This window comes from Athene noctua, chromosome 8 (assembly GCF_965140245.1).
Source record: "Athene noctua chromosome 8, bAthNoc1.hap1.1, whole genome shotgun sequence".
NCBI lineage: Eukaryota > Metazoa > Chordata > Aves > Strigiformes > Strigidae > Athene > Athene noctua.
Window position 1 is genome coordinate 25,100,975 of NC_134044.1, and position 23,896 is coordinate 25,124,870.

A 23,896-nucleotide genomic window follows, 5' to 3' on the forward strand; every position below is an offset into this window, starting at 1 on the left:
TAATGGGCTGTCTGCTGCCTTTGGGCATCCTTTGCTACGGTCATCTAGGTCTGCCAGGGCTACCTGCCTGCAGATGCAGGACAACCCCGTCCCCTTCCCACCGTCCCTGGAGGTGTCATCCCACCACTGGGACATGGGGTGGCCCAGGCTACATGCTAACCTGTGCACCCCACCTCAAATCCAAGCTGCTCAGGGCAAACCCTGAATCTGGTAATGCTGCAATTAGTGAGTCTTCATGGCTGCCCTCATTGCAGTGAGTGGTTAGTTTAACCTGTGTAGCTTGACATACAGAAGTTGAACATATTCTCTTACCCAGAAACAAACTGGCATCAGTATTGAATATATATATATATATATATATATATATATTTACTGTGTATTTGACATCACTGGTTTGCCCCAAATTCTTTTTCTTCCAAAATGTTGCCCACTCGCCTTTACTGGCCTCTGCCTCACCCTGGAAATTAGTGAGCATCTCACCAGGGTGCCAGCTGGACACCACCTTTCTAGTAGACCTGAATTAAATGGGAATATCTCATAAGTACAACAAAGAAGCAAGTTTGTCCCAAGGTGTATAAACAGTATGTAAATTGAGAGTGATTTCTGCCTTTTTCTTGCACTGATTTGGATTGATTTAGCTGGGCGTTTCATTAATATAATTGAAGGTGGAATGTCCTTGCATGTACAAAGCCTAACCAGTGGGCTAGTTAATCTGATCTACCTTATAAAATCAATGGGAGCCTTGTCGTTGACTTTGACAGGTGCACAAGCAGACACTGTCAGTGAGCTGAGGTTTTAAAAACCCGTGGTAAAATCCTGATCCCTCTGTGTTTCCCAGTAGTGCCGAGATGGTTCTCACTGGGATCTGAATTTCACCTGTGGCCTGTGTATGTCAGCCCTTCTTTGCCCTTCGCCTTTCTGCTCATATATCTGTGACCAGCCAAATGCATCTAAATTAGCTTAGAGAAATATTAGCCATAAAAATATTTGTCTGTAATATAAATGACTGATTTTAAAGCCTATTGTTAAAAAAAAAAAAAAAAAAGAAGTTACTGCCATGTAAATGATGTTAATTTCTTACTATATCTGAAAAAGAAATGCTATGGGCAAAGTTTTTGTAGAATGCTCTCACATAAGACAACAAGCATGCATTATGAAGAAACAGGATGTGATGCTGTTTACTGAGATAGTTTTATTCATGCCAGATTGATATCTTTATTAGACCAGAGGTTTTCTTTGCGTCATATTCATTTTAAATGCCTGAAGCACTGGCAATAATGATCTGTGTTTTATGGTCCTGAATGACAAACTAGTGAAATCTAGCAATTAGTTTGGCATTACAAACTAATACAAATTATGTCAGCGTTACACAAGGCCGGTTGATACTGAGCCTTCCTCTGCCGTGAGTTACATCTACATATAGACAACAGGATCTGTCCCTTAAACACTACACATCAGTAACGGAAGAAGCAAAAACCTCAAATTTCCACACTGCTTCTAAATTAATTTGCTCTGTGTTTCGCTGCCTAAATGCCCACGAGTTGATCGCAGTCTGTTGCTGGCCTATCAGATTCAGTGCATTCCTACAAGCCCGCATTTCTTGCCCTGCTTGTACACTGCTGTGCATGTGGGGAGGTTTCCAGGATGGTGGCTGCAATATCTCACACGAGCAGATGAGAAGGAACCCATTGCTCAAGGATCCTGTTGCTTTGAATTCCTCTCCTCTGAGTGGAGAGCACACTCGGTTGCCTGATTTCTTCCCACAGTTGTATACAGGAATCATGAATTGACTGTACTTCCTTATCTTTTACCATTATCTCTGATTACTTGATGTATAATTGATTATTTTAAACATGATTAGCTGTATAATTATTAATATCTGAGACTGGTTCATCACAAGCAAATCTAATTTTAACATTTACAGAGTAGAAAAAAGAAAGTTAACTGACCCACTGGAAGCTTTAAAAGAGAAATACTTGAGACCTTCCCCGGGATTCTTGTTTCATCCACAAGTAAGTATTTTGGGAATTTTGATGTTGTAAACAAGCCTGTTGATCCTTCAAAGCAGGTGCAGAGAAATGAATGCAGTCTTAGTCATTTTTGTATTTCCTAAACCACACAGTTTTTGCTGTACCATTGTGGTGGAAAAGCATAAGCATTGTTCTGAGCTTCTTGATGTTTTGCAGATGAAACAACATGTTTTGATTATAGAGGAAGCCAGATTCAAACTACATGTATGTTTTAGAATCGTGTTCCTCCAAAACCGTAGTGTAGCTACCAACACTTGCAGCTATTCGTGTCTTCTTCAGCACTCTCCCATGCTCTGGGCCGTTATAGTGGAATCAATATTTCGACTACAAGGAGATGATGTAGATTCAGAGTTGGGCCAGCAAAGCTGAGCATCCTAGCTATCAATATTTAAGGAGTCCTAGAAAAGAGATAAAACCTTCCATGCAGTGCTTTCAAGTCTCATAATGCAAATGCTCCATCTTTTTGGGTAGCCATAGAGTTTTGTGGGCCATAGAGTGTGCAGTGACTTTGTAGGATCCCTGCTCCTTCATACCTGAAGACGTGCTATATGAGAGGGCTGCTGTCTTGTTTATAGGCCATAATCCTGCTACTTATTTGTGGAATAACACAAATTTAGGAGGGTGTCACTAAAATGGTGTAACAACTGCAACGTATATGTAGTACCGAAAGAGGACCTGTGTGCAAACTGTGCGCAGCCTCATTTTATCTTCATCCTCTTTGCTAAGAAGATTTTGCTAAAAATTTGGGTTAAATCTGATACCTGAAATAGAATGCTCTATGGTATTTTCAAATTTGTACCCCTTGTTGACTGTAGGCTCATCCAAATAATGACACCCCATACATCTATTTTAAGTGCACAGCCAGGAGCTGCTGTCTCTGATTCAGCTTCCTCTGAATTCCTGGGCAAATCATGTCAATAATCTGCCACCATTTGCCTTTTTTTTTTTTTTTTTTTTCTCTCAGTGAAGTCAACAGTTGTTATATCCTAAATTGTATGGAATATATTCTGAAATATGGGACTTCTGGAGAACTAGGAAGAGCAGCTGGTGGCATATGTAGTTGCAGACACAGAAACATAATGCTGTTGTATGGATGGACAGTGCAGAAAATCACCCAGTTCCAGTGCCTGAAGGAAGCGACAGAACCATGAAGTATTGAAATTACTATTTATGTACAAGATTTCATAGCAGCTCAGCATCTCTTGCTGAGTTACCTTATTTGCCCAAGTTAGAAAGCAACAAGTAAAAATTCCCATTTCACAGCAGATGGTACTAATGCACAAACACACAAATGGGCTCGATCCTCTTTGCGTCCCCTTGGTGTAAAACCAGGCTGGTTCCTCTCCATTGAGGGAGTGATTCTATTAGCAGCTAAGGTGCTGTAAAGTAATAGTAAAATATTTAAATGAGGGCATTTTAGGTACTGTATCGACAGTAGAAGCTATTATTTTGCTTAGTGGTAGCTGGCTTTTCAGAAAGTTGTCAATTGATGTCGATTAGTGAAGCTGGATTCAAGATGCTCTGAAGGTGTTGCCACAGGTTGGTCTGGTTGGTGACATGGTGAGTGGGAAAGGAGGCTATTTGGGCAAAATGCACTGTTAGGAGTTTGGCTGTAGTGGGCAGGGAAGGAGTTGGATACTCTTCTCTGTAGTGTTGTATGGCTCTGAGTTACATGGGGAACTGAAGGAGGGTTACTGGGAGTTAGGTGAGGATGCTGTAGGCATGCAGGTGGAATGGAGACATTGGACATTTTGCCATTAGAAGGCAGGGTGTTGGGATTTCACCCTTCATCTTTTTTCACAGAGAGTTGGTTAAATCTATTGTTGGTGCCCGAGGGAGGTCCCAGTGCTGTCACCAAGACCATCAGCATGAGCAGGAGGTGTCGGATGCCACCTCCCTACTGCTCTGTCAGCCAAGGTGGGGCAGAGCCAGCACCCTCTGTCAGGAGGGAAGGCTAGTTGTGTGCCCTCGTTGCCAAACCCTTTCCTCCACATTTCTCATTGTGCAATAGAAAAGAAAAATCCATGGTGAAGACTGGCTTTCATTTTATCTCTTACCTAGGTTCTAGGGCTAACGTCTTTAGCTTGGTGTGAGATGGATGGATACAAAGGTCATGGGTGTAACATGCATTCTTAATACATTGTAAAAAAAAAGCCCTAAACCACCATCACATGTCCTGTCAAAAGAGTAAATGCCAAAATCTGCTTTCTCGCTGACTTTAATAGAAAGGAGTCTTCTGTTTGCAAGGGCAGAATTTGGCAGTGTTTATAGAGGACTGGGGAACGGCTTGCAGAAAAGCTGTTTTTCCTTTATAGTCCTGTTCACCCCTGTAAAAGTACAAGTGTGGAGTGCACCACAAGTTTTAATTTTCTGCTGCAGGATTTATATATAAAATATGAACAAAATTATTGTTTGTGTCCAACAAGTTTATGTTTCTGTAGATGAATTTATTTCTGAAACTTGCCATCTGATGAAGCAAGAATTAAATTTTTTTAACTGGCTAATACGACAGCTAACAGATGGATCTTTAAAATAGGTTTTTGAAGTAGAGATTAAAGACATAAACCCTGCAGTCCTTACCTTGTCTCTGCCTGGGCAAAATTCTTCCCAGTGCCAGTGGCCTAAAAGCTATGAAAATTCGATCATTTAATTGTATTTCACAATAATTTGCCATTACAAGGATTGCATTTTTAGGGAGAGACTATCCCGATGCAACACATCAGAATAACATTTTAGTTAGTATCTTTAAATAAAATCTTAATTAGTAGATTGATTGCAATGAGGGTTCCAGTGCAGGAATAATGTGTTGTTTTTGTTTCAATTTTGCTCCCAGTTCCAATTGCCTGATCAAAGAATTTGGGTAAGTTCATTGCTTATATTTTTGATTTAATCATTGTGAAATAAATTGCCTAAGAAAAATATAATATGAAAGATAACTTACCACTCAATTATGGAGCATGCCATGCTTTCCTACAGAGTGTTGTAGCTGTAGCAGATAAATATCTTCTTATGTCAAATTGGCTTTATTTTTACCTACCTAATCCTGCTGGTTTTATTTGGTGAAGGCAATGGGAGCTTTACCTGAGTGAGGGTTTCAGAACACAGTCTTTGTTTATATTTAACTGAAATTGTTCCAAGATGTTTCCTTCAGAGATTACAGTGAAATTTTCAGGCTGAAATCTTGTTAGATTGCAATGGTTATAAATATTTAATCAGCATTCAAGACATTAAAATACAGAGCCTCAGAGGACTTCACGTTTCTATCTCACATTGACTTCAGTGGGAGTTAGTCACTTTAATAGCTTTGAAGTTTTGAGCTTAATTGCTCATTGCTGTACTTAAAGCAGAAATAAAATACCCATTTATTTGCTCTGTTTGGGTAAAATTTCTCCTGTGTGTATACTTACATCCTCCCCCTTATGCGAATGGGAATTGTGCTTTTCATACCATGGGATAAATTGGAGCTTGCTCTTCTATTTTTAAAAAATGTTATTTTTAATACATCTAAATTGTTCATGAAAATAAAAGAGCCACAGCAACTGCTTTTGCAGATGCAACTCAAATAACACCGTGTTTTGCTCTTACATTGCTGGCTCCTCAGCTGCAGCGCTGAACCCATAAATACTTGTCCCAGATTTTTCCCAACCTTCGGGCTTCAGAGGAGAGAGCTGGAGCCAGCGGCTGTGGCTCGGGTCCTGACTCACTCTCGCTTATCCCTCGCAGTGCGACGTGGACTCATTTCACAAGACAAAGCCAGAATTTCACAAAATGAGATCGGAGATCTTCATGTACTCTTTCCCACGTGTGTCTCTGCACGGGGCTAGCGCAGGAGCCCTCAGAGGTGCTGCCCCTGCAGACAGGGCCGTAGCCCTGCTCTGCTCCGTGTGCCTCCATGGCACGCTTCAAAAGCAGCGATGAACGTTTGCTTTGTGTACATGTGGCTTTTAATCCCATTTTATTCCTGTAAAGCGATAATTTATGCAGCTGCAAAAGGTGCACTAGCATCCTGAGATGGAAGGAGCTAAGCAGGCGCCAAAGGACTCCTGTGAGCACCCATAGGCGCTGAATGAGCTCAGCAGATAGGAGGTAGGCTTTGATGCCAGACTTGGAGAGCCCAAAACGTGGTTCCCAAACATTTTCTTTGCAGTAGAGGGAATTCAGTGTAGCACATGGTAGGATTTGTCATTTTGGCCCAGGCACCCTGAATCCTCTGCTCTCGGAAAAGTGGCTGCTCTTGGGCATATTTGGGAAGTTGAAAAACCTAGTGCAGCCTGTTTCTTCTGTCTGCTTTCCTTGACATTGGCTTGGTCCTCAAATTTCCATCATCCTGCTTTTTTTTTTGTGAGTCTATGTCTCCTGGCCATGCTAGTGCTTTGAGTGGCTGCAGCAGAAATAGGTATTTAAAACATGAAGTGCCTAGAGCAGGATGGTGATTCGTGGATGAATCTTCATCTTGAGGCGTCTGAATATGTCACACGAGCCTTTCTATCTCAATTCACAGTTGCATGTGCCATATATTTCAATATTATTTGAGATTGTTTTTCATTGTTTGGCAGGAACCCTATAGGGCAAATCAATGGGCAACACTCTTTCATGAACGGATCACGATTTATTTAGTCTGTAGACTCTTTCATCCACTTCTGGTCCCATCAAGAGAGGTTTGCTATAAAGAGGTTCTGTAATTATAGTCAGACACTATTTACATTAGCTTTATGGGAAAACATTGTAAATAATTAAAATAATTTTACAAATAAATGAAATCTGGTGAGTGCATTAACAGAGGTGGGGTTTTTTGTTGGTTTTTTTTGTTGTTTTTTTTTTTAACGGGGCTTGTTTTAGAACATGATCCATTCTGTTAGACTGGCTAAATCCCCACCAACTGCATTAATACAAATAGAGTTATTCTGGAACTATACTGCAGATCAGCAGGAGTTTTCTCGCTACTGCTTCATAAAGTTCAGCCACGTGTGATAGGTCTCTTGGACGTGAATATAGCTCAGCCAAGTTCCATCGCTGGATGTCCCAATACACACAGTTTCAAGACAACAAATTCACAAGTTGTAGATTTCTAGAGAAAGCATTCTAATTTGAACTATGGGGAAGAAGAAATCCTGAGCTTTAGTAGTTGGGTTTTCAAGATTTCTCTAAATAACACTAGTAAAAATAGAAAGCAAACATTTGAACAGTTTTTTTTCCCATGAGTTACGGCCATAAAGTCAGTTGTTTTTGCGATAATAGCAATAAAGGAGTCGCGTTTGTAAAACATGAGGTCATGTAATTCATGACATTGTCTGCTAGATTATTTCATATCATCAGGTTATTCTTAAAAAGCAGCAACAGCAAACCTTTGCTTTATTTATGCCACTTTTTCTCCTGTTGGTTAATAAATTTTAAGACAAATGTTCAAGGCCCCTGCTGATGATATCTTGCCCGTTGAAATGTTTATAAATACTTGTTTTAGCCGATTATGGTAATGTCTGCATTTTTGAGTCGGAGCTGGGGAATTGTGACTGCATATTAGTTTGCGTCAGTAGGAGGTTAATAGCCTCTCAGGGAGCGGGAGGGAGGTGGGGGAAAGCTGCTTCCTTTTCCAGACATCTGGACGCAGATAGAATCAACAACTCTTATATATGTAAATCAAAAGTTACTGTTCTATATAAAATAGTGTCATTCACTGACCTCAGATTAGGAGCAGACATGATTTGTCCATAAGGCAATAGCTGTATGTAAAATATGTAATAGGATCTTCTCATTCTCCTACCTCCACGGAGGGCTTTCTCTATGGACATGGCAATTACACTAATCCCATCCTTGGGGTCAAGCTGTGCCTTCCTCCCTATCCCCATTCAGGGATTGCCACAGCCCTTGGGTGCTCAGCCGGGGTGCAGACCCCCCCCAGAAGTGCTGCTCAGCAGCTCGAGCCGCACTCCTGCCTCACTGGTGCTCCCCAGGGATCATTCCTGGAGAGGAGGAGGTGACCACAAGCACCCACCTAACCTCCCAAGAGCTTGCTCCCAACAGCTTGCTCCAGGAATTTGGTGGATTTCTGACCAGTAGCATCTCCATGGTCAACACAGCTCCTACAGAGGCAAGTCTTGCTTTTCAATCAGCCGTAATGGTGTTTTGAAGGAGTAAGAGCTACTTCAGTTCTATTTCAGCTGAAAGAGGGAGTTTCATTGTGGAAGAGGGAAAGTCATCCCCTGGGTTAATAATTAGTCCAAAAAAAGAAACCTTGGAAAAAAAGGTTAAGAATAAATTAGTGATTTTTACAATCATCAAAGTTTATCAGTGAGTCCACCTTGGGGTGTCACTGAGATCTGAACTATGACCTATGTCTGTAAATGACATATGAAGAAGTGTGACCAGGCAGAGAACAAAGTTTGCAACTCTTTATTGGGAATAGCTAAATCCAAAGATGACTATGAAGATTTTGCAGAAGATTCACAGAAAGCTGAGTCACCAGGGATTAAAATAGCAGTAAAACTCAATGTCAGTAAGTACCCGGTAATACTGAGGGGAAAGTGTGACTCTTAAGTCATGTCATTCGGGAAAAAGATCTTGAAGTTGATAGTTTTATGAAAATATCATCTGAGTGCTTAGTAGAAAGGAATTGAAAATATCATTATGTTATGCTGCCTTCAGGTCTTGAATACAGCTGAAGTCCCTCTCAAAAAGGACATAGTAGAATTAGAAAAGACACAGAAAAGTGCAACAATAATGATCAGAGGTAGGGAACAGCTTCCATACAAAGAGACTAAGTAGATTTAGATTTTTTCAGCTTGGAAAAGAAATGCCCGAGGGAGCTGTGCCCCAGCTCTGTGAGACCATGAATGGTGAGCAGAACCTGAATGAGAAATGGTTATTCATTAGTTTTAACAATACAAAAAAAAAATGAGAGGCACCCAGCTGAATTATGAGGCAAAAGGCTTAGAAGGAACAAAAGAGTATCTTTTCATATGCACCTAATTAAATTGGTGAACTCTCCTTGACAAAAATATAAATGGATTTGAAAAGGGTTTAGCCAAATGAATGGGAGCAGCAGCCACCAATGGCTGTTCAACACCACAATCGAGATGCAACCTCCAATTAAGGCTCTTGCACCTCTCATTGCTGGTGTGTGAGAGAAGACACTGGGGAGAAGGTCTGTCCTTTGCCCGCCCTCCTGCGCATCCCCTGGGGCCACTGCTCGAGACCAGGCTACTGGCTTCCCGAAAGTGTGTCCCAGGTTTATAATTCCTGCTTGGTTTTGATGCCTTAGTCCTCAGTGTGACAAACCCCGGGTTTCATATTACTCAATATTTTGCAAGTAGACTCATGAGCAGGGGCTGTCTGCCTGCGTATAAGGTAGTTGAGAGCTTGTTATGGGTCTGAGCTGACAGGATTTTATAGGCTGGAACAAGCCCGTTCAGCCCAGGTGTCCATCTCATGATAGGGAATTGCTTCCTGAAGGCCTCAAGCACCAGAAGCTCCAGGACTTCTTAAGAAAAGACCCCAGTTCGGTTCTTGTGAGCCCTATGTCCAGCAGATAGTAACGACTATAATTATCCTAACAGTGGTGGATGACACCACCTCATATCAGCAAAGGCTTAGGGATGAGCACTTCCCGTTGTTGTCGGTGTATTTCTTGGAAAATCTAAATCATACCAGGTAACTACGTAGATCAATCTTTAAAAAAAAAACCAAAACAAAACCAACAAACCCCGCAATAGTCATTCCTATGGCGAGAAACATATTTTTGGAAAGCGAGTAATACTCTAAAATAATTGGAAGTGCTTGTGTTTCCTCTGAATGAGGGATTTAAGATTAGATGCTGATTTCATACCTATTTTGGGACTGGTGTAATCCTGGAGGCAGTGTTGGAGGTAGTGCTGATCTGCAGCACCGTACAGTAGAGAAGAATCAGTCTCAATTTCTCTTCTGCAAAATCCTGGAAATAAGAACTAAAAAAAAAAAAGCATGACTAAGCCATTTTAAATGTAAAAGGGAAAATAGTTGCTTTAATATATTACCATAAAGGACCATGTACATGAGAAATGGTGATCCAAAAATGATTTAAAACCACTAGATAATGAAACTGACTTGAATATTAAATATACATAAATAAAACATTTATTATACTTCTCAATGCCCTTATTATTCTTCACCATAAATATGTGCTATCATAACCCATGCACTGTCTTGTCGCTGCTAATCAGCCTGGAGGCCAAAGGTCATTATTCATTCAAACAATTTATTTTCCGCAATTGCAGAACAGATGAATGAATTCTTTCAGGGAACAATTAGAAGGAATTAAAGGCAGTGGAAAGACTATTGTAAAAGCTTTAAGAATCAATTCTGACTAAAGAAAAAGATGAAGTCATAGAAAAAGAAATATATGGTAATGTTGAGTTGTATGGGTTGATAATGACATCTCGGTGCTGAGATAGAATTACCTCCTCTCCCAGCAGCATCATCATTACATATCTCATGCCTGTGATCAGTACATGTCAAAATCCTTCATATTGACAAATGTGCTGTCCACTTGCATCTGTGGAGAATGTTTTAGCAGCTGAGTGATTATGAATCAAACCCCAGAGCTTACAGCCCCTACTGCCTCGCAATGCTTTCACATTTGTTGTCTGACAAGTAAATGTATCTTGACTTCCCTCTGAGATTTTTTTTTTTTTCCACTGTGTTTGATGAAAGACATTTGGCAAATTGGCAGTGGTACCCTGTACATTGCAATTTGTACTCAGCATTAGGAATCTGAGCATGAAATGAGAGGGCAGGCTACAGGCTAAAGGGATAAAAAACCCAGCCCAAAGCCAGAGCTAACCAGCATGTGAATAGTCATTCCAGGAGACAAACGTGCAGTTCTGCCCATTAAAATAAGATTTTAAAAATCCCAACAAATATGCAGTTCTTCCCTTTAAAATACAATTTTAAAATCCCAACAATCAGAGCAGTCTTCTGTGGATTTTCAAGAATGGACTGTAAAGGTATTATTAGCTAAGGAGCATTCAACATCTTGTCTTTTGTATAATTTCCTCCTTTGTTACAAATAAGATATTGAACAGGGCTCAAGCTGTGGGTTTCATGCTCTGTAGGTGAGATCTTGAGTTTCTTTTTTTCCACTTGTCTGTGGTGTTACGAAGAGGCAGATGGTTACTCTCACCTGTCAGTAGGCTCAGCAGCAGTCTTGAACTCTCCAAAGTGACAATGTTTGAGGTTTTGGAGGGAGCAGGGGTTTTTTATGGTCAGTTCCAGACACCTTAAAGGAAACCATTCTCCAGAAACTATTTAATCCTCACTCCCTGAAAATTACAGGCAGCTAACCAAGAGTGAAGGCATCCCAAAGTACACAGGGTTTACAAGCAACTAAAGGTAGAGCAGGAATATTAAGAGGTTGTAGAAAAATAGGATAGGCATCTAACAGGTAGTGTAAATATATAGCACCAAAGCTTCACTTCTCATGGATTTATCTCATAATCTTTGACTGTGTTGGGCAAGAAGACTGGACTGGATGGTTGGATGTGGCTGGGATATTGATGGAGCCTGTCTGGATCTGGCTTACCGAAGCCCTTGATTGAGCTAGAGTGTTTGTAAGGTTTCCTCTGCAATATTTGTCCTCTGCAAGTCCTTAAAAACCCCAAACTGTAGGAATTCAGTTATTGTTGGGATCTCTATTTTTTCTGTTGATTTGGTCAAAAACAGGCAGTTGTTTCAGTACATGGGATGCATACTCTCAGAGAGCATGACAGCATAAACTGGAATTTTATAGAAGCTGAGTCTTAAAAATAAGAAGAAATGAACATGAGCTGATTTAGATTGTGTGGAAGCAGCTTTCCCTTATAGCAATAAGGACAGGAGTTCTGCTGTGTGCTGACCTTGCAGATAAACAGTTATGGGCATTATTCCAAGTGAGACAACATCGTGACCACCACCTTGCCTAATTTGCCCCATAATTCTTGAGACTGCAACTCTACATTTGCTTTTCTTCTTTTTTTCCTTTTTTTTTTTTTTTTTTTTTTTTTTTTTCCTCTTGGCTCTGTATGTTCTTTGTTTTTTGGGTTTCCAGTGAGGTCAGAAAGCCGAAGCAGTATTCACCATGACGGGTTCTCTGCTATCTTCTGTTGCAGATGTCAGCTATAGAAAACATGGCCGAAAAGCTGGAGAGCTTTAGCGCCCTGAAACCAGAGGCCAACGAGCTGATCCAATCGGTGCCATCCATGTTCAACTTCCGCGCGCCACCGAGCGCCCTGCCCGAGACCCTGCTGCGCAAGGGCAAGGAGCGCTACACCTGCAGGTAGCCCCAAGGTCACCCCACGTTGCCCTCCTGGGCTTCCAAAATCCCCCCTGCTCGGACGGTTGATGGGGACCGTGGTGGGTCTTTCAGGGCTCTCTGTGCCCAGTGAAACATGGGAAGTGTTTTGGTTTGGGCTTTATTTATTAAATTACTGGTGTTATGAAACAAAGAGTTTGCCCTGTACCAGTTTGATAAATGAGGTGGAAACTATTATATAAACAGTTCTTTCTTCCAAATTTTCTCATCACTTTCATATGCACAAATGTGCTTTCATTATTGATTTTTTTGATCATAAACTACAGACATATTTTTTTTCTCAGGCTTCTGGTTTTAATATCCAAAAGGATCAGTGATAAAATATATGACTTATTAGGACTTATGTGTACAGACTTAAAAAAAATTACAATGAATACAATGAAGATAGTCATTGTACGTGCAACCAAAATGAATGGGAGCTTTGTCGAGGAGAGCAGAATTAGCTGTGTGGGTATTTTGAAGGCTTATACATCACGTTGTGAAAAAATAAATGGGATGTTAAAAGTGAAGGGATGCAATCTTCAAAGTTGTCACGTGGAGCAGCCACCATCCTCATTCACTTAAGAGAGTGCTGTGCGTGCACCGTCCCCATGCAAAAATGGGCTGAATGTCATTAATAGAACTGGGCCAATTACAAACTGAATATTAATCTGTTACTTGAACAAAGGGGGAGGGTCATAATAATATATTTTTTTGCCATTATTTTTCCTGTGACATATTATCGAGTTTGCAGAATGGTTTTTAAATTGCGTTATTTAGGTCTCTATATCATCTCCAGAATGCGCAGGCATTTGACACTGGCGTATCGGTTTATCTGATCTTTTTGAAAACATGTCACCTTCTTTCAAGACATGTTGTTATAGAAACATACCTTGATGGATTAGGTCTTTGAGTCTTGTCTGCTCTGATCCTATTCAATGCACAGAATGATGCCACATTTGCTGACACGTAGAATTGGTTGAAAGGTTTGAAATTTGCTTACATGGAGGCAGAAATCCAAGGCTTTAATAACAGATTCTCCTGATTCCAAATCCGAATGTGACCAGTAATCACCTAGGGAGTTTAGGAATTTGGGGTGATCTTTAAAACTGGTATGTTATCACCTATCTCTTTCTTGTGCACAAGAAGAGCTGGTCAGTGCTAGCATTTTCAGTCCCGTTCTTATCTGTGTGTGTGTGTGTGTCAATCACATTTGCTGAATGCTTTTATTGAAAAGTTGTTACACCAAAGCGATGCCAATAGTACCATATATTAATGATTCAATTTGGGCTGTGCATCCAGTGCAGCTCAAACTGGGATGAAGCCATTGAAGATTGCATTGTCTTATCGAACCTTTTCTTATCCTAGATACTGCGGCAAGATTTTCCCGAGATCTGCAAACCTAACACGTCACCTGAGGACGCACACTGGAGAGCAGCCCTATAGGTACCTCAACCCCTTACCCTTGTCTGCGGTGTCATCAAGTGAATAAAGCAAGGGAATGGGTGTTCAACAACCTTGCTTACCAGCTCCAGCGCTCGCTCCTTGGCAATGATGATGCACCATTGTATTTTGGTCTCAAATAGGGCTTTTTGCATTCGATAGTGATATTCAGCATTGGAGCAGCAGAGATGGGGAAAGGTTTTGATCCTAGTTAGCCCGCGTGCCATCTGCAAGTCTTACCTTTGCCTTGCAGGATAGCTGGCACTTCTGAACCAGCATGGCTGAAGTGATTTTCCATAGGGTTTATGGTCATATTTTCCCTTGCAAAAATTTTTTTTTTTTTTTGTAAGAGCAGCCTAAATTTTTCTGCAGCCTGAATTTGGGTGTTTCATCAATCGTCTGATTTCTGAAGGGTCCTGGTTGCAAAGGCATTACTGTTTTTATTTGTTTCCTGTCTAAACTGGATCCATTCTGAGGTCTGCTTAACCGAAGCCCATGTGGGTGTACTCTCTTGTTGATAAGAATATGTATGTGATTTTGTATCCAGGACAGTTGCATGCAGAAATGTGTGTAGAAGTTTTACCTTATTGAAAATGAAAGACTCATTTAAATCAACTGGAAAGAAGCCAGTTCATGTTCCAGTAAAACAAATGCACTGATTTCTGCGTTTTATGAGCTGTAAAGAGCAGAGTAAGCTTGTTGTTTGTGAGGAAACAATATAGTTTTTGCCTTTAGTCTCTTTAGAAAATGAGAATCACATCTAATTTTATTGAAGGCAGTTCTTGATACGTGTTATACCCGTCCACTACATAGAAGCCATGAGCAATTAGTAGCATAATAGACGATTTCAGCACTAAAAAAAAAAAAAAATAAAAAATTGACATCATTGACAAGTGTAAGAGAAGCATGGGATAAGTAAAAGATTGAAAAACTAAAGTGGTGAAGACTGTTGGCTAGTTGCCAGGCAGAGAATTTGGAATAGTTATAGTATGACTTAGTAATGGCTTAAAGAGCAATACAGTAAAGGCTTTAGGGACTCCAAATCACTACAGAGTATGAAAATTGATGCCTCTGGTACCAGAGTGATAGACTAAACTACTCACATTGGCACAGTATTAAAGGTTGGGATTGTTTATTGCTGGTTTTTGCAAGATAACCGAATTTCCTCTGGGATTAGCAATCGAGCAAGCTAATTCCTCAAGAAAAGATTTAATCACAGAGTATAATTTAGAATAGGAAAAGAAATAGCCATTTTTACCTTATTTGAGCATTAGAAGAGGTCTGTTTCATGTTTTTTCCAAAAGTGTTTAATTGTATTGTATTGGCAGCACATGAAACAATAGAGTTATTGCTCTACTGTTTTCAAACTTCCTAACTTTGCGTGCAACAGTTTTGAAAACATGGGAATCAATTACCTTAGCTAATTTGATGCCATTAACTCTGAAATACTATGCTTATTCCTAATGGCAGTATTTAAAATATAAAGCCTAACTTGAATTAAAGCTAAAAAACCCACCGTAGAAGTGACAACTCCATTCCAAGAGTATAGCTCTCCAGTTACTCGTCTTTATTTCAGGGAGGGTTTTGCCCCAGTAGGGACCAAGGAACTGCAGCTGGGTACTGAGGCGGGACCTAGAAGGTGCTTCGTGAATCTTAGGGCAAATCTTACTTTTCCAACTACTAACAAACCCTTTGCTACCCACATGTTTTGTGTTTGGTTTTTTTTTTTTTTAGATGCAAATACTGTGACAGATCCTTTAGCATATCTTCTAACCTGCAGAGGCATGTCCGTAACATCCACAATAAAGAGAAGCCATTCAAGTGTCACTTGTGTGACAGGTGTTTTGGCCAACAAACCAATCTTGACAGACATCTAAAAAAGCACGAGAATGGGAACATGTCTGGTATGTATGCCTTTTCCCTGCCCAGTGTGTGCCCTATGTACCACCAGCGTTCATACACAGGGACTGCACGTTCACTTTCGATGCTACCGGGTGTCAACAGGCACACGTTGCTCTGCACCGTCTGCTCTGATGGGTGGGTTTTTGGAAAATATGTAAGTGCCTAAGCTCTGCTGACATTTAAAGTGCTTTGAAAATCCCAGCGTAAACTCTACCCTTGTACATCTTAATACTACTGGATGATGTCTTTTCTTTTGGCTTTAATTAAGCCAACCATAGCATTTTGAGAACAGACTGGGAAAATTGGTTTAATCCCATCTCCGCAATCACTTGGCTCTCAATAGGAGTCCTAGATTTAGAGTCTCAGGGGGCACTCTAAAAGATTTTCTTGGCACCTTCTAAAATATTCCCACTGTCAGGAGCTGAAAAGCGCTAGCTATTATGGAGGTAATGGTGCCTCCCAAGCCCCAGAGCAAATCAGTCACTGCACAGCAGCAGCAAAGGCAGTGGCAGGTAGTGGATGTCATTGGTCTGGTTTAGGTATCTTCCGGATTTAATGAAAACCCTGTCTGCAGTCCTTTCAGTCTACGTTTTGCTTCACTGGGAGTAACCAGGTACTTGAAGGGAGTGCAGAGCTGTCTTTTCCTCAGTGCTCAGAGACGTCTGTCATTGCTCTCTCAGTGCTAACGAACCTGGGTGATTACATCAATGGCTGCCCCATATTTTAAGCAAAACTACATAATTAGTAGCTAAAATGAAGTTCCGTTTGCTCAGTTTAGCCATGGGTCTAACACAGTTATTGACCGACAGGCTTGAATTCTGAAGGGAACAAGAGGGAGATGTTGTAAAAGATACTTGGCAAAAGTGATCATAAACCATGGAAATGGCACCCAGCATGCAAGCAGTTGTTCTGGTTGGAAACCACCTTAGCCCATGGATAATACTTCCCTTCTAATTCCTGGTTTTATGGCCAAAAGCCAATGGATAACTGACCAACTTTTTCTGGCTCTCACTCATTTTAACCATTGTTTCAATTTCAATTTTATATAAATGGTTAACTATAAAAAATGTAAAGGAACAACAACAGAAGTCCTCTGTTTTGCTTTAAGGTACTGCAACATCTTCACCTCACTCAGAACTGGAAAGCACAGGGGCAATCCTAGACGACAAGGAAGACTCTTACTTCACAGAAATTAGGAATTTTATTGGAAACAGCAACCACAACAATCAGTCCCCCCGAAACTCAGAGGAGAGGTGAGTTGCAACTGATCTGACTTCAAAAGGTGACATTCTTCTTTTTCCAGATTAAGCCCGATTTTTCACTTTTGATGAAGTCTGGAGCCAGAGTTATTTTAGAAATCTGATTGCTTCGGTGTTCATCTCGGTGTCTTATGAAAAGAAATGTGTTGATTCCCTCCCCTTTGTGCATAACCATATTTCCAGTGACAGATGCTGGACAGAAGGTTCATCTATGAACACATTTCTCCTTGTATCAGGAGCTCTCAGTTTCAAGTTCTCGTCATTGATTTAAGTCTATTGAAAAACTCCCTCATTTTAACATTCACAGCAGAACAGGTGAATTCTACATCCTGTGGCTAAATGTAGAATGCCTTACGATTTAAATCCAATATAAATGTGTAATTAATAAAGTAGACTAAGCTGAATTCTTGGATCAAGTGAAAGTTTCTAACGGGAAGTCCTTTCCCATAAGTAACTCAATCTCATGAAAGATGCTGACTAGCAAAAAGCCCGTGAGGCCATGGGTAGGCGTTGGTAGTCCACAGTGAGAATTTTTTTCCTGTTAAGATTTATTAAGTATATGAGTGTTTCAATTTTTCTGAACTAACAGAAGAGAGACCACTTCTAAATATTTTCAGCTAATAAAAATACAGCTAAGCACAAAAGTCTGTAGCATGGATACATACATCAGCTATACATATTTCTTTGAAACTGCTTTTGCATTATGCATTATTTGCACTTTTAAATTGGCATTACATTATCAGCATCAAACATTTCTTACTGTTGGTGACAACCTTCATTGTCTGCTCAATTTCCAGATGCCTTTGTGAAGGGATGAAAATGGTGGACATAACATAATTTCCACAAAAGTATTGGATTAAGTGATTACATGCATATTCAAATTTCATTCCATCTTGATTGGCAATGAGGACTTGGGATTTTTTCTTTGCACATCTGGTCTCAACATGTCCTCTGACAGGAAGTCAGCAAAGTGGAAAGGTTGCTGGGTTGTGCAGTGTTTCCTTTCTAAATTTGGCACTTCAGACTGCTCTTGATGGATATTTTATCCCTGGCAAATTGCTGCATTTGAAAGCATAATTAGAGAATCTGTTTTCTTAATCACATGGCTTTTGTTACTTTGGTTGTAGTCCATCTCCCTTTCATTTCTAGCAGCCTCAATTGAGCATAACAAGCAAGTTGGCAGCCCAAACTGTGCTCAACAATTTCTTATTTCTGCCTATTTAAATAAAAGATGATAAAGAGATATTGCTCTGATTATCTTAGAGGGGGGTGGCTGCTTCAGCTCTCTCGATCTCTGCACGGCCTCAGATTTTTTGATACTGTGATCTAAACAGACCATTCCTGGCTTTTTTTACTAATGCAATAGTAACCTTGTGACGAACAGCTGGAATTTGCTTGGAAAATAGATGGAACTCTATTATGTACAAGAAACTACCTTTCACTTGTGTATGCTCCATAAGAGAGTACATCTGTTACAACAGCGAGTCAAATGCTAAATGCCAAGTACGCTGCTAGGGCTCATCCTTATCTTGCTCAAACTTTTGGTATATTCCATATTGTCCTGCACAGTTTGAAGCACACAGAGTCTAAACCAAACTGCAGACAGACAATAAAGTTTCCATTTTTATAACTGTATTCCTGGAAGAGTAAGGACCTTTTGCACAATGAGAACAATAGATGAATCAAGGCCTCCGTGCTACGTAACGCAGTGGAGGAGATACACTGGTAGCGTGAATTCACGCGGCTCCACCGAGTTCAGCCCGTTTACACCACTAGTACCTCTGGCCATGCATTTGTTGATGCGGCGGTGCCAAATTTCTTTAGTTCTCATTTAATACGATGTACCTGCGGATGCTCAGAACCCTACAGGGTTAAGGCCATTAGCAAATGAGCCCCTGCTTCAGCATGGGTACTACGTCCTTGATAAAATCCCATAGGAAGTAGTTAAGAGCAGTCATTGTCTGAAAGCAAAGGACAACGCAATACCAGTGGGTAGACCAAATGGTTTTCCGTGTGCGTATTGCTATAATTACTCATTTAATAAGAATAAATGCACTTAAAATGCTATATGACCTTTCTTTTCATTACTTCTTACCCTTCAAATCAGTCAATAAAGTAGTTCAGCGTGGAGGCAATATTGCAGACCACTCTTCAGGTCTTCAGCTGAAGTCCCTTAGGTTCCCATGTATGTAATCCATACGTTCAGTGAAGTAGTATGGCTTCCAAATGGGTGGTAGTGTGCAAAATTAATTATGCGTGTAATTTTGATTGTAAAACTCTGAATGTGGTATTGGATGTCATTTTTGAAAATGCCGGATCTGATTTTCAGAGTTTCTTGGCCCCTACAACTTCTGTTAAAAGGCAATGAGTTGTTTCGCCCAGACTACACATATGATTGGAAACATGAGATGAAATAATGCGTGAGAAAATTTGGAATAGATATCTGAGCATTAGTTTAGCTAGAACAGTAGTTTTAGCAGGATAACGGGAAAATCCCATGCTGATGGTACTGTAATGTCCCACTGATTTTTGAGTGGAATTTCTCCAATGCTGCCGAAATATCTGAAGTTAAACAAGATATAAATACAGAAATCACTTTATTCTACTGGGACAGATTCTTTTCAGATCTACCTCCAACAATCTGCTGGTGAGGAGCTTTCCTAACTGGTGGTTATTGCTTGGGTTTGTTTTTGGTACTTTCAGAATGAATGGCAGCCACTTTAAGGATGAAAAAGCCATGGTAGCCAGCCAGAACTCAGATTTGCTGGATGACGAAGAGGCAGAAGATGAAGTAATGATGGATGAAGAAGATGAAGAGAGTGAAATTGCAGGGAAAGCCGTCAAAGAGCCTGTTACAAGTGACATGCACGAGGGGACTCCAGAGGAGGATTACGAGGAAACGAGTACTTTGGACATGAACTGCAAAGCTTCCCCTGGCAGGTTGGTTCCTTCCGAGTATTGGTGTGCCCGATATGCAGAATAAAAACAATAAACCATACAAGAGTGCCAGCACCAAACTGTGTGCCGTGGGAACTGGTCCGAAGCAGCCAGCTTCCCAGTTACGATAGCAACATGCGTCTCTGTTTGGGTCAATACCAGCCCTGTTTTCAGTCTCCTCAGCCCTTTAGAGGAAAAATAACTGTGCTCGGGGAGCTATTGTCAGGTTCTGGGTGAGACAGGAAACATTCATGGCAGAGACGTTATCTGCTCCATAAACCGACCTGGATCTCCCGTAATGGTCTTGTGAAAGGCTGTGGAGACACCAGGAGAGAAACGACCTCTCCCTCCCCTGCTCCCACTGCCCACCCTCTCCATTTCAGAAAAGAAAGGGGAATTTGTTTTATTTCAGGATCACAGTTCCACAGGGCAAGGTGATTTATGAACATAAAAAAGGGGGAAATTGCTCAGATGTATAAATCTGAGAGGACAAGGGAACGCAGAGAGGCTCGTTTAATTGACATTAAAACCTCCATGGTGTTTTTGTAGGTATAAAGAGGAGGAGTATAATAAGACTGGACTTTCAGCTTTGGACCATATAAGGCACTTCACAGATAGCCTCAAAATGAGGAAAATGGAAGAAAATCAATATAGTGAAGCTGAATTGGCAGCTTTCAATACTTCCCAGCTGCCAGAGGACCTAAAACAACCGTTGTACAGGAAATCCAAATCCCAGGTAAAAGCTTAACTCAGTTAAAAAGTTATTGTCGCCAAATACCCGAAGGATTAAACTATTAGTGTGTGGCAGGCAGGGTCGTTTCAGCTTCGTCAGACAGGGCTGTGCTCCATGTCCACAGACCTCAGCCTGTCCCAGCCTCCCGCTGTGCTCCCACCACACCCGGGAGACATGGTGGATTGCTCTGGTCCCCGATAATAGAGGATTTTCTTACTTGTTTCTGCTATTTTTGTTCCTGTCTGCCACTCACAGAAATGCTATGATAAGAAATAGTCCCACTCTGCTTTCAGACAGCCAGCGTGGTCACACTGGTGCTGTGGAGTTTAGCTGCAGCCTTGCAGGGATATGACTCAATTTTCTGGCTTTCTTGGCTTTTTGGTATTTTTTTCTATAGTCTGTTCGATGTTACTGCCTCTAGGTCCTCAGCATGTTTTTAAAACAGTAACTAGACTGATATTCTAGTGCTATTTATTGTTTTTAAAAAAAACCCATTAATTAAAATGGGTCTTCTTAGTCCCTTTAAAAAATTCCTGTTTTAAAAACTGCAGAATATGCATGTACAAAATGTCAGCAAAGGAGATTGTGGTAGTTGGTGAAATACAGGACCAGCCAAGGGATAATGTGATTCCTCAGGCTCTTGAAAAGAGCCTCCTGTGCCAAGAATCTGAAGGCAAAGGAGACTCTGGGACCTTGTCTACTATCAAAGGTTTCTTAGAGCTTCGTGAAGCCAGATGAAAGCAGAAATTATTATTACTATTAGTGAGTCAAGTGTCAGTGAAAAGGTTGACAGTGGTTTTACCTAATGCATTTTGATTTTTTTTTGTAAATAAGTTGAGAACAGCGGTTGTAGCCTAAATGATCCCCCAACCGCGTCGTGGTGGCACGGGTCCAAGCTGAGATCTGCACTGCAGGATTGTGACCTCTCTGTCCTTCTTCTTTCCCTGTCCAGGCCTATGCGATGATGCTTTCTCTCTCCGACAAGGACTCCCTTCATTCTGCATCCCACAATTCTCCCAATATGTGGCACAGTATGGCGAGAGCCGCTGCAGAATCCAGCGCCATTCAATCCATCAGTCATGTATGACATTGTGAAGTCTTACCGAGAATGGGACCAAGTCCAAACCAGTAGCATGGCTCTTTCATATATGACTATTTAAAAGACTGCTGAGCAGAATGCCTTATAAATCTGCAGGGTCACTCATTTAAAGTCCGGTGACCTTAAACTGAATAATTTTAAAAAGAAAGAAACTATTTATTCTCAATATTTTGTTTTGCACAGCAAAGGCAGCTGCTGACTTCTGGAGGATCAATGCGACTTTAAAAAAAAAAAAAAAAAAAAAAGAGTTTCAGTGGATTATGTAAACTGGGGCCGGGAAAAAGTGTCTTCCAGTTCACCCGGCTTTGAGGGGCAGAGGCAAAAGGGTTAAGACTGCATTGATACACACATGGGCACTCCTTTAAAGTAGGAACTGAATTGATTTTCTTTTTGTATAAGATAGTTTGACACAGGATTGGGAACAGTTGCTTTTGTGTACAAATCTCTTCATTAAAGCTTTATGCATTTTAGCCCTTCAAAGAAAGAAACTAGTTCTATCAAATGCACACTATCCATCGTAAATGTAGAAAGAAGTAACAGGGAATATTTTGTTCTCTCCGTAATTCTTTTGCCTTCTCAACTGCATTGTTAAAAAAAAGGAAAAACAAGGAAAAAAAAAAAAAAGAAAGAAAAAAAAGAACTCTGAGAAACAATACATAAGAGGCTTGTGTATATTGTAAACTATGAATGTTCACTACTCCAAGAAGCTAAATCATCCAGATAAATCCGTGAAAGCACCGCGTTCATCGACAGCACCACTAGTTCAAATCATTGTAAGGAGATTTTAATTTTCGACAATCATGTCACTATTTTGTTGTATTGTTTCCTTTCCCCCCTACCCTTTAATTTCTTCTTTGTGTTGTGTGTACCATGTATTTATTTGTTGGCAAACGATTGTTTGTTGATTAAAATAGCACTGTTCCTGTAACAAACAGCACTGCTCCAGTCCCCCACTGCGTTAAGATGTAAGGCACCCATGTACTTCAAAAAAAAGTGAGGTGAACTGATCTGTGTATATGGGAGTGCAAAACAGTGTTTGAAATTTTCTTACATTCCTCTTTTATTTTTGCCTTTTAATGAACTAAATAACTATAGATGCGACTTAGGTTTTTTTTGTAATACAGTAAATTGATTCGATTGTATAAACAGTTATAATTTCTTCATGAAAGCATGATTCTTCTGATTAAAAAACTGTACCCAATATTTTATGCTGGTTGTCTGCGAGCTTGTGTGATGTTATGTTCATGTTAATCCTATTTGTAAGATGAAGTGTTCCAAATTTATGTTTTAAAAAAATTAAATAAATAACGGAAGGTATTCAGTTATTTTTTGGGGTTTTTTTTTTTTTTTTGGCCTTTAGTGAGGGACCAGATTTATTTTTCCTTTTGTTTATAATCTCATTTTGAAATAATCAGCAAGTTGAGGTACTTTCTTTAAATGCTTTGTACAATGTAACTGTTACGCATTTCAGTACATTACTATGGGAGGATCAACTTAAAAAAAAAAAAATAAAGGACTACAAAACTAAAGGGATCTTTTTTCTTATTTTCTTGTGTTTGGGTCAGGGCAAGAATGGCGTATTTCATCTACAGTCTGGGGAGCAAAGACCGTATCTGTGGGGTCATGAGGATAAAGGTCACCATAGGGTGGGGCACTGCGAAGCATCTTGGGCTTGGTCCAGAGTCTCTCAAATAAACCACTGGAGGCTTTTAGATCAGTCCTTTAAGCTTCAAAGCGCTACCTTGGAAAAGGGAAGTATTTCATTCATTTTACAGGAGGGATTGGTGCAAAGTCACCTACAAATGCTGTTGTGGAGCCTTGAGCTCGGACTGGTGATGCACCTGCCTGTTTCTTGTGGGGACAATGTTGGGAAGCACCAGCTTGGCTGGCTAATAGCCAAACATTGAAATAAGCCTTTAGGATCTAAAAGAAAAAAACTGGAATATTTTAGTTTGAGTGTTCCCTTTAAAATCAGGTCCAAAGCCCTGCTTCTTCTGGACAATCAGCAGAGTGGTGGGAGGAGGGATGTCCAGGAAAAGTCACCGTTGGCCCAAGCAATGCACAATTTACTGTCCTTCTATCAGCAGAGATAGAAGGTCTGAGAAAAGTCCGTGGGGATGTCTCTGCTTGCCACCCCTGGCCAAGCTTGATCTCTGCAGCTACTGCACAGGGCTTAACTTCAAGCTTAAGTGA

General features: G+C 40.5%; 1 protein-coding gene across 6 annotated transcripts in view; it reads left to right on the forward strand.

Moving 5' to 3' along the window:
* Window positions 1–23,028, forward strand: part of MECOM (MDS1 and EVI1 complex locus) — a 46,902-nt gene extending 23,874 nt beyond the window's left edge. For 3 of the 6 annotated variants that reach the window (XM_074912006.1, XM_074912009.1, XM_074912008.1), the window contains exons 7-14: window positions 1,925–2,012; window positions 12,149–12,315; window positions 13,699–13,776; window positions 15,508–15,677; window positions 16,784–16,928; window positions 19,638–19,874; window positions 20,421–20,607; window positions 21,557–23,028. In XM_074912006.1, the coding sequence (XP_074768107.1) occupies window positions 1,925–2,012; window positions 12,149–12,315; window positions 13,699–13,776; window positions 15,508–15,677; window positions 16,784–16,928; window positions 19,638–19,874; window positions 20,421–20,607; window positions 21,557–21,691 (1,207 nt within the window). In that variant the 3' untranslated portion in view covers window positions 21,692–23,028. Of the gene's footprint in view, window positions 1–1,924; window positions 2,013–4,863; window positions 4,891–12,148; window positions 12,316–13,698; window positions 13,777–15,507; window positions 15,678–16,783; window positions 16,929–19,637; window positions 19,875–20,420; window positions 20,608–21,556 lie in introns of all 6 variants that reach the window. The other 3 variants (XM_074912004.1, XM_074912005.1, XM_074912007.1) reach the window with 2 other exon arrangements.
* The last annotated feature ends 868 nt before the right edge of the window (window positions 23,029–23,896 follow it).